Source organism: Tachysurus fulvidraco, chromosome 11 (assembly GCF_022655615.1).
Source record: "Tachysurus fulvidraco isolate hzauxx_2018 chromosome 11, HZAU_PFXX_2.0, whole genome shotgun sequence".
Lineage (NCBI taxonomy): Eukaryota > Metazoa > Chordata > Actinopteri > Siluriformes > Bagridae > Tachysurus > Tachysurus fulvidraco.
The window spans coordinates 11138749-11153283 of NC_062528.1; the positions used below are offsets into that span (position 1 = coordinate 11138749).

General features: G+C 40.3%; 1 protein-coding gene across 18 annotated transcripts in view; it reads right to left on the minus strand.

The window, feature by feature from the left end:
• The window catches only part of myo18ab (myosin XVIIIAb), an 84435-nt gene that overhangs the window by 19921 nt on the left and 49979 nt on the right, over positions 1-14535 (minus strand). For all 18 annotated transcript variants that reach the window (XM_047820291.1, XM_047820285.1, XM_047820284.1 and 15 more), the window contains 8 exons: positions 12983-13048; positions 10191-10319; positions 6807-6950; positions 5723-5812; positions 4918-5037; positions 4106-4217; positions 944-1071; positions 320-474 (listed from right to left, as the gene is read on the minus strand). In XM_047820291.1, the coding sequence (XP_047676247.1) occupies positions 320-474; positions 944-1071; positions 4106-4217; positions 4918-5037; positions 5723-5812; positions 6807-6950; positions 10191-10319; positions 12983-13048 (944 nt within the window). The remainder of the gene's footprint in view (positions 1-319; positions 475-943; positions 1072-4105; positions 4218-4917; positions 5038-5722; positions 5813-6806; positions 6951-10190; positions 10320-12982; positions 13049-14535) is intronic.

Below are 14535 nucleotides of genomic sequence, written 5' to 3' on the forward strand. Positions count from 1 at the left end.
TACTCGTGTAGTTTAACTAAACAAAGCAAGTCAGATTAGCCATATAAACTGAAGTAGCACTACTGATCTCGATACTCCATCAGAACAGCTGTATTTTCTGTATTTTAAGATACATATATAATATATATATATACAATATTGCCCTGTTCCAGACTATGCATCAGATATAATATGTGTTGTTGGCCATAACTGCTGCCTTGTTACACAAACATGATCACTACTGCCCTCTCCTCCCTACACTGTTATGTACACTGACTTTCAGCCCATAGCCCTTGACTGCTGGGAGAAATTGCGAGACTTTTAATGCTGCCAGTCTTACTTCCTTTGTTTCTTCTCCAGCTCATGGTTGCGACTCTGCTGGCCTTCCAGGTGGAGTTTGGTGTCCTGGAGCTCAGCTGTCAGCTTCTGGCATTTCTTCTTCAGTTGCTGTGCCACCCGCTGCATTTCCTCATTGTCTGCCTGCATGTCTGTCAGCTAACACACACACAGAGTTTTTCAGACAGCTTGTCATCAGTCTCCATTCTGTTTAGTGAAGGAAAAACCCAAGTAGCTTCTTGAGACAGGTCTATGTGACTTTGATAATTGTTTACACGGCTGGCAGTGAGTCTGCAAGCACCGTGCCTTGTGTCGCTCAGAGTGACGAGCAATGCAACTCCATGATCCATCATAAACTGAGTGTGGTGTGCCTTTCTAACACTTTTTTATTTTATTTTCAGTAGTACAAGCAGCAATGTTAAAAGGTGCATGAGCGACTGCCTGTGAAAAGCGTGAACACAGGTGTCATTTCTGTCTGCTGATTATTTATGACGGAAAATGTATAAACCACAGTTTCATGACCACCAAGTCATGAAAAGTAATATTTCTTTAATGATTTGTTCATTTTTTTGCTAACAGAATGAATGTGCATTACACCATATTATTTTACAGCAGAATGGAGCCTTACGCGTCTTTCCAACTGCCTCTTGTTCTGCTGTTCCACCTCCAGCTTGTCGTCAAACTCTTGCTGCAGCCTCTTCTTGGTGAACTCGATCTCCCGGACTGCTCGCTCATATTTCAGTCTCCACTCTCCTCCTATACGATCACACAATTATATTTTTATTTGATTCATCAAAATAACCACAAAATATCATGATGTATTTATAATCTAATATATAATGTAACATTTTAGCCGATTAATTCGCAATAGCATCTATATTAACCATCACCACCACTCCATCACTGGGAGATGGGAACAGAGATGCTCCATTTAAACAGCTGTGGATGTTTTCAGTGAGAAGATGCCGTCTCATTTTTGAAAGGTGAATCCAGTGTCAGGGTTTAAAAGTCAGAGGTAAAGCTTGGAGTTTAAATTGTTGATCACATGTCAGTTTCAGGGCAAAGAAGTTTGCGGTTGTTAAGTAACATGACAAGCTGCATCTTTGATGTCTGATATTCAAGCCAGAAGAAATAGATAAGGAGCTCATGGATGTTCCCAAACTTTTAAAATGCATATAACAGCAAAACAACCTGCAGCTTATGATGAATGATGTGTATTGTTCACAATCTTCCTACGGTACCCGATTTATTTATTTATTTATTCATTTTTATTGAATACTTGTCACACTTAAATGATTGGGATCTTTGAAGCACATTATATTATTACACAAAGGCAACATGAGTAAAAAGAAAATGTACTTTTTGAATAATGATTTCATTCATTAAGAAAACAAAAGGAAATCATCATTTAAAAAGTGCATTTTATTTTTACTCAGGTTGTCTTTGTGTATTAATATAATTTGCTTTGAAGATCCCAATCAGTTAAGTGTGACAAACATGCAAAAAAATTAAAAAGAAAAATCAGGAAATACTTTTTCACAGCACTGTATAACAGCATGTCCTGTTTTACTGCTTACAAATCTAGACAACCAAAAAGTTGGGATCAGGCTGCAGATTATTATTACAAACTCAGGTTTATAACGACATCATTTGTAATTTATAATTTTCTTGTGTGAAGGAATACTAGTGACATAAATGGCTTGGGTTTCAGCAATAAGATTCATAAAACATTGCTTAGATGCTGTTTTTAAAAAAAAAAAAGAAAAGAAAAAAAACACGCTTCTGACATTTTTCTGGGAAGCTGGAAGTGTACCTAGATGTTTGGTGAACAACTGCACATCTCTCTTTTTTCCCTCTCTGTTGCGAGAGAATGAAACTGCATAGTAGATCTCATGTATAGCCTGAGAGGATAATAAAATCTTTAACAGAAAGGATCACAGCTAAGAATGTCCAGTGTTCTCTATTTTACTAAAAGTTATGCCACGCACAGTGATGAGTCAAACAAGGCTAAAGCTGGACGAAATGTTTCTCAGCCATTAATATCATGGTTGAAAAAAAAACTACAAGGACAACAGATGATTTGCCTTAAAGTGTTACTTGTTGCAAAACAGCTGCACACATTAAACATCTGTAGCTGCCAGGCATCACACAAAAGGAGCGTTCACCCAGCTTTAATGCTGGTTTATGTGTTTTCAGGGCTGCTGAAGCATCTAAAGCATGGATGCGGTCTCCATGCTCAAAGATTGCGAATTCTGTGCTGATATATATATATTTTGGCCCACCCCTATAAACCTGCTATTTTACACATTACTGCATAGTAGTGTAATACTTCCCAGCAGTTTTAAATGATAAAACCTTGCATATCCAAGAAACAATGCATCCTATAGGAATCTAAGCATCTTAACAGTACCATGAAGACTTAAGTGGGAACATCAGTAAATCGAAGTAAGTGCAGCATCATCATTCTTATTCATTTTAATTCAGCTCAAACCCAGTTTTTACATTACAGTTAATGTAGGTCACAAACTTTTTGGAGGTCAGCTATGACTTTCTTAATGGCATTATCCAAAAAGACAAACAGATTGGCTACTTTACATAAAAGCATTTCCTTCAGATACAGGAAAAGAGAAAGGAACAGACAGAATGATGTCTTTGCTCTAGATAGCAGTGCAGAATTTCTCCAGAAATTGTCTAACGGTGGCTGGTGTAGAGCTGCACCTGATCCCGCAGATTATTTTCTCATTTGTCTGGGGGTCACAAACTGAGGCTAGGCAGCCCAGCTGAATCCAAGCTCTAAAGCAACCAATCTAAAGGCCCAGTGAGCCACGGACTCCCAAAGTCTCTTAAAATCCCTCGGGCTGAGTGCTAAACACAGTCACACAACAGATGGAAACTGCAAATAACTGAAATGAAATGAAAATGTGCTGCTGGATCACTGATGCTGTTCTTTGACTAGTGGTTCAAGGTTTAAATTAGTTGCATTGTGATTGTTGTTCTTGGTTGTTTTTTCTGAGATATACTTCACCTCTGGAGATAATAAGACAACATCCAAATTTACATTGTAATTGTAGATCCATAAATAAATAAATAAATCCAATTAGAGTGGCAAAATTCAGCCTGTGGTTGGGAGAGCTGGTAATGGCCTTCGGGTAATCTGTCACACAGCAAGAGTCTTAACACGCAACAAAACTCTCTCTGTTCGCTCTCGTACAGCTCTGCACACAGAGGCATGAGCTTGTTTGGACTCTAATGTAAAGAAACAGGTGGCTTTTATTTGCATGCACATTTCTGACAGGTACCTACAGTACATACATATCATTAGAGTCCACAGTCACATATTCGTAACAACGGACACCATGAAGTGGATGTGTTTCTGTCAGCTGGGTTGAAGCAAATAAACTGTCCACCTGAATGAAAGCATCCAGACAGGGCTAGTGAACTGGTTAGTCATTGGGTTCTGTTGTTTTAAATTCTGCTTGACAATTTAGTTCATACAGGAAGATATATTGTGAGATTTGAGAATGAGATTCCACATGGATAAACAATAATGACATAAAGGAGCTTGAAATATTCTGAATAGAGGACATTGTGGAGATTAATTGCAGGGAAGATGACCAGAATGATTAAACATAAATATTGACGGATTAAAATATAACCTCAAATCTCTTCTTCTTATACAGCAAAAGCTGGACATGTACCTCATCCCCAGTCTCCAGAGTTAAAGCGAAATAATAATGGTGTGTTTTCCATATATGCTTGAGTGCTTTCAGCAGGAAGTGCTATCACTTGCCTGTGTCATCATCGTCCATCTCTCCGTTAAGCTCAGAGGCGTGTATGAGCCGAGTCTCCATCACCTCCATCTCCATAGACTCCATCTGCTTCTTCATAGAGTCATACTTGGCCTGACACATACAAACACACACACACACACACACACACACACACACACACACACACACACACACACACACACACACATAGGCTCTTAGATCTGCTGGTAAATACCATCTGCTCAAAAAGAAGAGCTCTGTACCTCACAGGCCAACTCAGCCAAACAAATAAAAACACATATGTACTGAGCATACACCATCAGCAGAACAGCAGAGTACAGAACCCCCCTCCTCTTTCTCTCTCCCTCTCTCTCACACACACACAAACAAACACACCATCTGTCTACCCCTGCGATCGCACTAGCAAGTGATGTGCAACGATTCATGTCTTATGTTTTAAGTTGGTGACACCGCGACAGAGGCGTCACTGCTGCAGGGTGATAAGCAACATTTAGTTCAGCATATTTACTGTCAGTAAAGTTTTACATTAGTCACCACATTACTGCATACAATTTGCCTCTAAACTGAACACTGCATATCTAAATAGTGCACAACCACAAGTAAGAACAATAGCTGTTGCGGTTCCCCCACATGGGAATCACTTGTAGCTTCCGAGTAAAGTACCCAAAGTATCACTTTATTATTAACTATTATAAAACTATGTATTATCCCGGTATGTTCACAACACTCGAAGACATGCAGATTATTCTTAGTTGAAATTATTCTTCAACTATACTGAAAAGTGAGTACATCAGAGCAGTTCTGTAGGTACCTGAAGATCTTTCATGTCCTTCTCCAGTCGTAGTCTCTCAGAGGTCTCGGACTCTAGCAGCTGAGAGGCAGACTCGCCTGTGTTCCTTTCATCAGCAAGCTCTGATGACAGCTCTGTGATCTAAAACACAAACAGAAATGCAGGAGCTTGCTATCATCCACTGGTCATGTCTTAAATGAACTCATATTGTAGTCAATCAGTCCGATGCCGCACCTTAACATCATGCCTTAGATATGTGACACAAAGCTGTTAACTTTGTCATAGCTGTTTTAACCATGCCATAGGAGGTGGTCAGTGTGTGTGTGTGTGTGTGTGTGTGTTATACTGCATGCAATGCTGATTAAAAAAAAATAAAACCTTCACATTCTGAACTGGGATTGTGTAACTAATTATGTTTTAATGAAAATGATTCATCATTTACAGCAATACAGCTAGATGTAGATACTGGATATAGTATGTTTTTTGTTCTGTAATTCATATATATATGTATGTATGTATGTGTGTATGTATGTACATCATAATTAAATACAAAAGGAGGAGAAAAACTGCAAAAGGGTCCACTTTTTTTTTTTTTTTTTAAAAAGAACCCCCCCCCTTTCAATAGGCTGGCTACGGACCTGTTTTATTATTGTGTGGTACAACATGCTATGGTACTATAATCATCTAATTAAATTATTATAATATATAATAATTCTAAACTATTCTGTAATAGTAATAATGGACATAAAATAGTATCATCAGCAGTGCATTAGTCCGGCCTTTGATTGCACCCGGGTACGAGAAGTGACATGTATGCGAACTTTACCCTGCTCTCTAGACGATCACTGTTGAGTCGCTGCTCATTTCTCTCCTTCTCCACTTTCTCCAGCTTAAGTTTCAACTGCTGAATTTCCTCCTGAGAGTCAAACAAAAGGAGACAGTCAGAGTGAACCTTCACCATCAGAGAAACAGTTTAAAAGTGAGGACAGTCAGAGACACAATTAATTCAAGAAGCATAAATAAATAAATAAATAAAAAGGCTCTAAAAAGCCCTCTCTGCACTCTTTCCTTCAGTCTCTTCTGGCTAAAGGCGTTAGCAGTACTGTTCTTGTTAAATTAATCTTCCTTGAGCTAGAGTCAGCACTCAGATCTCTAGCTCTCTCTCTCTGTCTCCCTCTCATGCCCCTCTCTGTCTCTCTCTCCTGCCCCCGTCTCTCTCTCTCTCTCTCTCGTGCCCCCTCTCTCTCCCCTATGCCTCTCTCTCTTTCTCTCTTTCTCTCTCTCAAACGCAACATTCAGCCAAATGGATGTGCTGTGCATAAACACGCAAACACCTGCTGACTTGCAGGCTCACTGCAGTCTCCCACAAGAACATGAATTTGATCCAAGCAGCATCTCTGTGCCACTATGTATCCCACTAGAGCTAGGCGGCTGAAAGTACACAGGTAATATATTCACACATATTCTTTTACAAACCGTCAGGCAAATTCTAAGGCAAGAATCAAAGCAGCCGAGTGCTATAGCTGAGCCTTAACAAATTCAGGAGAGGCTAGAATTCAGGGACTGTGGCAGGGAAGAGCAACTAAGACTAACCATCCACATGGGCTTTATGTTCAGCTCTTCCACTGTCAAATGCCAAAACCTAGACATGGCACAGATTTAGTGTTTTTGATGTGTCTGGGAGAACATCATTCAGAAGATTCAGGCGGACACGAGCAGAGAGAAAGAAATCGAGACAAAACTAAAATAAAACAGAAACAAATCCATGGAGAGAAAAAGATAAAGATACAAATAATACTTGATTTGAACATTTCCCATTTCTCCACTGGGGCAGTTTAAATAGATGGATAGCACCAATTATTTCAAACAGTGGAAATGGAGGGCTGGCTGATAAATAAGCAGTAGCATACATCTTTGCCACGGATCTGCTCCTCGCTGAGCTGAACTTGGATGAGAGGCCGCACAGTGGTGAAGACCTTCCACCAGGGCCAGTCCTTCACACCCCGGTTCTTCATGATGTTCTTTTGTATGCAACGAATGGCCAGGTCTTGGATCTGCAAAAGAGAAGCATGTGGGATGGAGCACATTTGCAAAATTCAAAAACACTAAACATCCAGCTGATATAACCTTATAATAGTAAAATGTGGAATGGCAGTATAAATATGACGGTCAAATATTTTTAAGTACTTTTCCTATTTTATTAAATTAATAAACCCTCACATTATGCAGTTAAGTTTTGCCACAAAGTAGGGAGCATGCAATTGTTGTCTGTCATTGCATACTGTATGCTTTGTATGCCTTTAGTGGAACCACATGGCTCAACCCTGTTTCAGCATGACAATGTTCCTGTGCACAAAGCAAGCTCCATGAAGACATCATGTGCCAAAGTTTGGTGTGGAAACTCTGACCTTAACCTCACTAAACACTTGTAGGATGAACAGGAACACCGAATTTGGCACACAAATTCGCCCACACACATGCCCCCATCCGATATCTAGTGTAAAGCCTTCCCAGATAAATGGAAATGGGGAACTGTATCATGGGATGTTCTACAGCACTACAGATTATGATACACATTTGCATCTCCTGTTTGCTTTAAAATAATGCAACAAAATACAGAATTAAAGATCGTTAGACTCTCGCTCATGCTCGCCTCCTGGTGGTCCAGTGGCAGGATCCCACACTCTCATTGCTGTGGCCTGGGTTCGATTCCCGAGCAGAAAGGGTTGTGTCAGATAGGGAATCAGGAGTAAAACCTGTGCCAAATCAAACATGCGGACCAGATATTCGGCTGTTACGACCCCGAGCAGACGAAACAACAACAGACTGGCTCATGCATAGATCATAAATGGAAAAAGAGCTGCATAAAAAACAAAGGAATTGTTTAGCCAATTTCTAGAATGTTAAGAAGAGTTAAATATTTTTGCACTGCTCCCACATTTCTACCACAAAACCGCTTCATGATTAAAAACACTATAAAAAGTTTTTGTGTATTTTTTCAGCAGCTCTATCCAGCTTCAGTGCAGAAGGAACATGAAGATATGAAGATCCAAATCTCTGGACTTGGGTCTGGTGGACTCTTCAGTCTATACAAAAAGCCTTTCCCCTTGCTGAGAGTTCCTCAACCCTGGACTATAAAGCAGATCCAAAGCTCTTGCGGGTAATTAAATTGCACATGAACACTGTTCGGCAGCTAATTTAAACCGCTATATGGTTTCCTGGCTGCAGAAACACGCGTGTCTTCAATGAGAGCAGATTATATGGAAATCCAATTAGAGTGGCAAAATTCAGCCTGTGGTTGGGAGAGCTGGTAATGGCCTTCGGGTAATCTGTCACACAGCAAGAGTCTTAACACGCAACAAAACTCTCTCTGTTCGCTCTCGTACAGCTCTGCACACAGAGGCATGAGCTTGTTTGGACTCTAATGTAAAGAAACAGGTGGCATTTATTTGCATACACATTTCTGACAGGTACCTACAGTACATACATATCATTAGAGTCCACAGTCACATATTCGTAACAACGGACACCATGAAGTGGATGTGTTTCTGTCAGCTGGGTTGAAGCAAATAAACTGTCCACCTGAATGAAAGCATCCAGACAGGGCTAGTGAATTGGTTAGTCATTGGGTTCTGTTGTTTTAAATTCTGCTTGACAATTTATCTGCCTGTATGAACTAAGGGGATAACATAGAACGTCCAATTACACTAAACCATCCTAAATACTAAACAGGATTTGTAATGCAAGTGGTTTATCCAATGACCAGGTCATTACTTTTCTTTCTACACAAGAAAAAAAACCTTGCTTAAAATGGTTTTGTATATATTTTTCCCCATCATTTCCATTTATATTTTTCAATCAACATATAAAAGCTGCACAATTCACAGCTAAGATTCCAGTTCGTGACGTGTCTATCGGACCTATGATCGCTCCACCGCTTAAGCCGAGAGAAAGCATTCTCTTTCAGAAACATCTCTGTTTCAAGAACTGCAATCCAGCTCTAAAACAGTTGAGAACACAAGAAAATTAAATGGGAATTGTGGCAGTATGTTGTTGTTGTTTTTTCTTTTTCAGACATGAAGTAAGACTACTTCAATTTAATAGTCTCATACAGAGTTAATGAAAAACTAACTGTTCCGGTTCTTGTGCAGTGTTCCTCATCCTGCCTTCATCCAAACACAAACTGTTTAATTAGCTGAAGGCTGCAGAAAAAACTCACACCACAGCCAGTTTTTACACACACTTTCTTTTCTGAAAAATCCTCGTGAAGCAAATCTGTTCCATTGGTAGGATTTGTGGGTTAAATAACAGGTACAGAGGCCGATTTCAGTGTACTTCTGCTTCCACATAAATGTCACAATCTAGGATGGATTTAACCCAGAAACATAAACTACAGTCTGCCTCCTTTACGCAAAGGATTGAAAAACAATGATACTGTGTAAACCTTTTAGATACATTTTATACCTACAAAAAATACACCAGCAAAAATGTTCACACACAAAAACAATGTCTCTCTTAGAGTCCAGGTAAACTCCACAGGGAAGTGCTGCATCAGCCAGAACCATCAGCAAGACCAGTTATAACATTGCTCCTTTACTCACTTTAACTAGAAAAAAATTCATTTGTAGTAGACCATTGAACAGGTTAGTATAACAACCATGGCACAGACCTTACCCCTGACTGAAGTTTACAAAATAAAACTATTATCTCAATCTGAGAAAGAGAAGAGATTTTTAGCTAACCGAATAACTCCGACTGATCAGACAGGTATCCATTTGAACCATTTTGATGATAAATACACAACTTTGTCCTTTCCGCTGTTGTATTAGACTACTTTTTTATTTGCCCACATGTCTCCATAGAAAGACATTCATATTGATTTTTGCCTGAACCCGAGAGTGAACAAGGGCATAAATGTACACAGGGTAACGGAGGGTGAGGGTGGGGTGAAAGGGGACACAAGCACGCTGGGATCGATCCAGCCGTGATGGAGGGCTGAGTGAGAGGCAACGTGTCCCAGAAGACAGTCAGATCGAATGTTATCTGCCAGCTGAGGGCAAAGCTAGTGGGATTTATTATGGGATGCTCTGATGAAATCCTGATTTAGTCCTGATGGGCAAATCCTACGGCAATGGACATGCATTCACCATAGAGTGCTCTTACTTCACAAGCAGCCTCAGGAACAAAATTTAACCTAGTCTCTCTCTTTCATTTTGAATTCTTTTATTTTTATTCTAATATGATGTTTAATGGGTGCTGATATAAAAGAATCATAAAGTTCTACGGGCACTCACCTTCCTCTTTTTGAAGGCTTGCCGGGCGAGGTATCCCCTGCATGTGGCCTGGAAGAGAGTGATGTTGCGCCTGGTCTGAAGATCCCTCTGTTCTTCTAGCTTAGCAAGAACACCTGCCCTGAAGAACACCTGCACACAGAGCACATCTGTGAGAGCTACAGCTACTAAACAAACACTGATCTTTGACTTCATTAAATACTTTTTGTAGTCACAGAGCACTTCCTCTAAAGCACATCAACTGCAACAACGTCTCTCTCATTCCAAACGTGTTCTGTTTGTATGAAATAAAATAAAATACTTCAACGTAACATGCAAATCAGGAGCAACGATGCACACGTATAGTGGCCAAAAATTGGTTTTCTTTATTTTCTCATTTCTTCTGCACTACAAAATATAAGCAGGGACAACCTTGACGTTCTTGTATCGATTCTTTACAATCGTCCATCTTGATGGAGGTGTCAAATTGAGGTAAAGCAACACAAGTGTGGAGGGGGGGGGCATCAGACATTTTCTGATATAATAAAGTATGAGTATATTCTTGTTTTTCTGCATTTTCATTCAGCAGTCCCTGCAGATCCTAATTGCTTTAACATATTAACAGCATTAAAAGGAGAGTCGGGAGCTGCGGGGTTGTTTACTGCCCTCGGCGTACAAAAAATTTAACAGCCGGTAAGTACGCTAAGAGCACAGAGCAGAGGTTCTGAGTGTCGGCTGATTAAATTACTTCCTACCAATAATGATGCCAGCAAATGTCTCTTGATTGAGCTTTTATTCCGAGTTGTGCTACATTGCAATTTTCCACTACAAATCAAAAGCAGGCAGTATTTCTGTGCTACATTTTGCAGTTTTTCTATTAAGATACGCAGCATCCTGGAGAAGAGTGGAGTGTTATGGAACAATACCAGATGATCTTCCAAGATTTCCTAATTCATTTAATAGGACAACTCCCTTTTTGCATCTATTTTTACATCACATCATTGCAGCACATTTTCAGGACACTCTAGTTAGCTGCAAAAGTGCATGTTGACACCCATGATGAAAAACGCTGATGAAACCACTAAGCAACACCAAGGGTTGCAATCTGGGTCAGCAAGCAGCCCTGAATCCCTCATCCGCTACGTTGCATGGCTGCCCCAATACTGACAGCTGAAGGTCAGCATGGTTATCTGAGCAGAACGACTTTGGCACATGGGTCATGAAGCTCATCTCATACAAAATAACGAGATGGGGAAGAAAACTCAAAAGAGAGCATTTTGATTTGTGGTGGTAGAGGGACTAGCAAGGATCCTAAAACTATAGTGCAAGCACTAAAAACTGATTCTTCCGGTACAGAGATGGGGATGCGGCTCTTTGCCCAGTTTCATGTGGCTCTTACGTTCATATCGGAGTTTGTATTTATGTCTTTTTAATATGCATGTTCGCTTCGCTTTAGTTCAATACGGTATTTTCGTCAAACGCGCATGTGAGTGGGATGAAAATACCACAAATCTTTCCAGTAGGAGCAAGATCATTTGAATAAACAATTTGTGTCAAGTTCGCTCTCAAAATGGCAGGGGAAAAAAGATGTTCATGTGTGCCCATGTGTATGATGTGGCTCTTTGCGGTAACACAGTAAAAAAATGTGGCTCTTGGTCTCTGACTGGTTGGCCACCCCTGTTCTAGTAGATGTGCATTTTATGAGTTTCTGAGTTCCCATTTTCTCCACACCTTGGCCACCTGCCAGTTCTCACAAACCTTATTTCTTCCCCATTACACATCATGACAACTAGCATCCAGGCAGAGTGAAGGGTGGACACGTGCTGCCTCTCAGACCTGTAAAGCCAGCTTTAATTACCACTGCTCGTGCTGCATCACACTGCAACATAACACAGGAGGAAAGAACTATCTGCCCTCTTCCTGCCCACATACATGAGCTCATAGATAATTAGCTAGTGTCACTGTCATTAACAGCGAACAGAGAGCACAGACAATTTTGCTCCCTTGTCTCCCAGCCACAGGCCTGTGGTGTCTTCAGGCTTTGTGAACATTTGATGATCTCCTGATGATGAGGTAAAGGTTTAATACCTGTGTAGATTGAGGTCTTGTGCATTATCCTAGAGATTCCCATCACCCACACACATAGTTAATATCCCATTTATGAGCATGCTGCTATGCAGGCTGCTTTTCTTGATCTCACTGGGCTGATAGATGTTCACTGAAGGTTATTGGCAAACAGAGCGCCCCGACTTTAGAGTTGCCTGGCAGCTTCTTTTTGGAGACGCACATAGGAAAAGGCACAAATTCAAGTTTATTCACACAAGGCATGGAGGATGACTGAGCTCAGAAGAAGAGTCAGGCCCTAGTCATGACTGGTCGTTGAGAGAAGCAAATGTTTCTTAATTGTTTTTCATGCTCCAAGGCTCCTGCAAATAACAGTTACAAAAGTGGCAGTTGCTTCACCTTAGTGGCATCAATGAAAGTTGGAGCAGGAACAACCTTTTGGCCCATCTCCCTACTGGCTGCTGCACTGTTTTCTCCAGCTGTGAGAAGCATGGGTTAGGGGCAGTATGTCTGAGTGGTGTAGAGGGAAACCAAATGATTTCGTAATCTAAATGGAAATCATACCAACTGTTCAGAACTGATCCCTGCCCTGATTCTGTATTCCACATGCTTACACTATGCACTGATCCATAATAGAGGATTGCTGAATACACATGAGAGCATCTCACCTGAAGGTTATCACTGGATAAGAGACTTCAAAGTATGAAATCAAACAAAGCCTGTGATCAGAGTGGCAATGTGTTGCTACTTACCCTGCTCAAACCCATGTGATAGCTGCTTTTCTCCAGCTCCAGAAACTCCAGCAGCTCTTCCACAACCTGAGACAGAAACATGCACATGCCATCAGGTACAGAAAAAAAGTAATCAGTGAAAAGCAGTGCACCTTGTGTGACTCTATGTTTATTTCCATGCACTTTGATTAAAGTCCTCATAAAACCCTAAGGTTTTGTGTCTTTTAGAATTAATTAGTCTTAACTGAGTAAGACTTAAAGTTATCCATAGGCTAGTGTGTTCCAAAACAATGACAAAATTCACTTTGTGAAGATATAGGCATTCATTCTACCACCAACAAAGACAAACAATTTTGATATCATTCTGTACTACAGCTTCGCAAGAGATTCCTCATTATAAATATCATAACATTGTAAATATAACCTTGCACAAGTTACCATTGTTGAGTGAAAGAAATCATATCACCAAGCACGGGGCACACACTTGACTTTGACTGTAACTGTAAGCTGGTTAAGAAGGAAAGGGCTTGAATTCAATCACATTAAAGAAGGTGGAATTTGTGCTAACTCCTGGCTTTGTGACAAACATTTTTCCAATAATTCCTTGAGGAGGTGGAGAGAAATCCTCCACAAATCTGCCACAGGATCTGCTGAAACAGTTCTACACTGCCATCATTGAATCTATCCTCTGCACCTCAGTAACTGTTTGGTTCAGCTCAGCCACCCAATCTGAACTCAGGAGACTACAGAGGGTAGTCCGGACTGCTGAACGAATCACTGGCACAACTCTCCCCACTCTCCAAGACCTGTACTTCTCCAGAGTGGGCAAAAGGGCAAAGACAATCACTCTGGACCCCTCACATCCAGCACACTCCCTCTTTGAACCGTTGCCATCTGGTCGACGCTACAGAGCCCTGAGCTCCAGAATGACCAGACATAGGAACGGTTTCTTCCCTCAAACAATCCATCTGATGAACAATTAACACCATGGAACGCACAACACCTATTATTTGTACTATGTGTATACCTCAATTTCACATTTCATACTTGCACATCTGTACATACATACATATTGTCTAAATGTTTACTGTTACTTCAACCGCACATTTCACAATTGCACATGTGTACATACAAATTGTATATATTGTATACCTCAATTGCACATTTCTCACACTTGCAAATTTGCACATACAATTGTCTATATTTGTACATGTATATTTCATACGTATATTTAAACTGCACATTTCACATCTGTAAATGTGTACATACAATTATACTGTATATGTCATTCTGTTAGACTGTGGAGCTTCTGGCACTAAAACAAATTCCTCGCATGTGAAAACATGCCTGGCAATAAAGCTGAAATAAATCCAATGCATCCTTATTGCTCAGGCTCACTTGGATAGCTTAACTTGGACCGTGAGCTAAGCTGAATGTTAGTGGCTATTTAAAAAAAAAACAACTGAATTTTATTCTCATTCTACTGACATAAATGATTTAGACTTAAAGCTTAAATTCAGAATAACTTACTCTTACACTTCGGTAAAAAGCTATTCCTCAGTGTAGAAAAACAT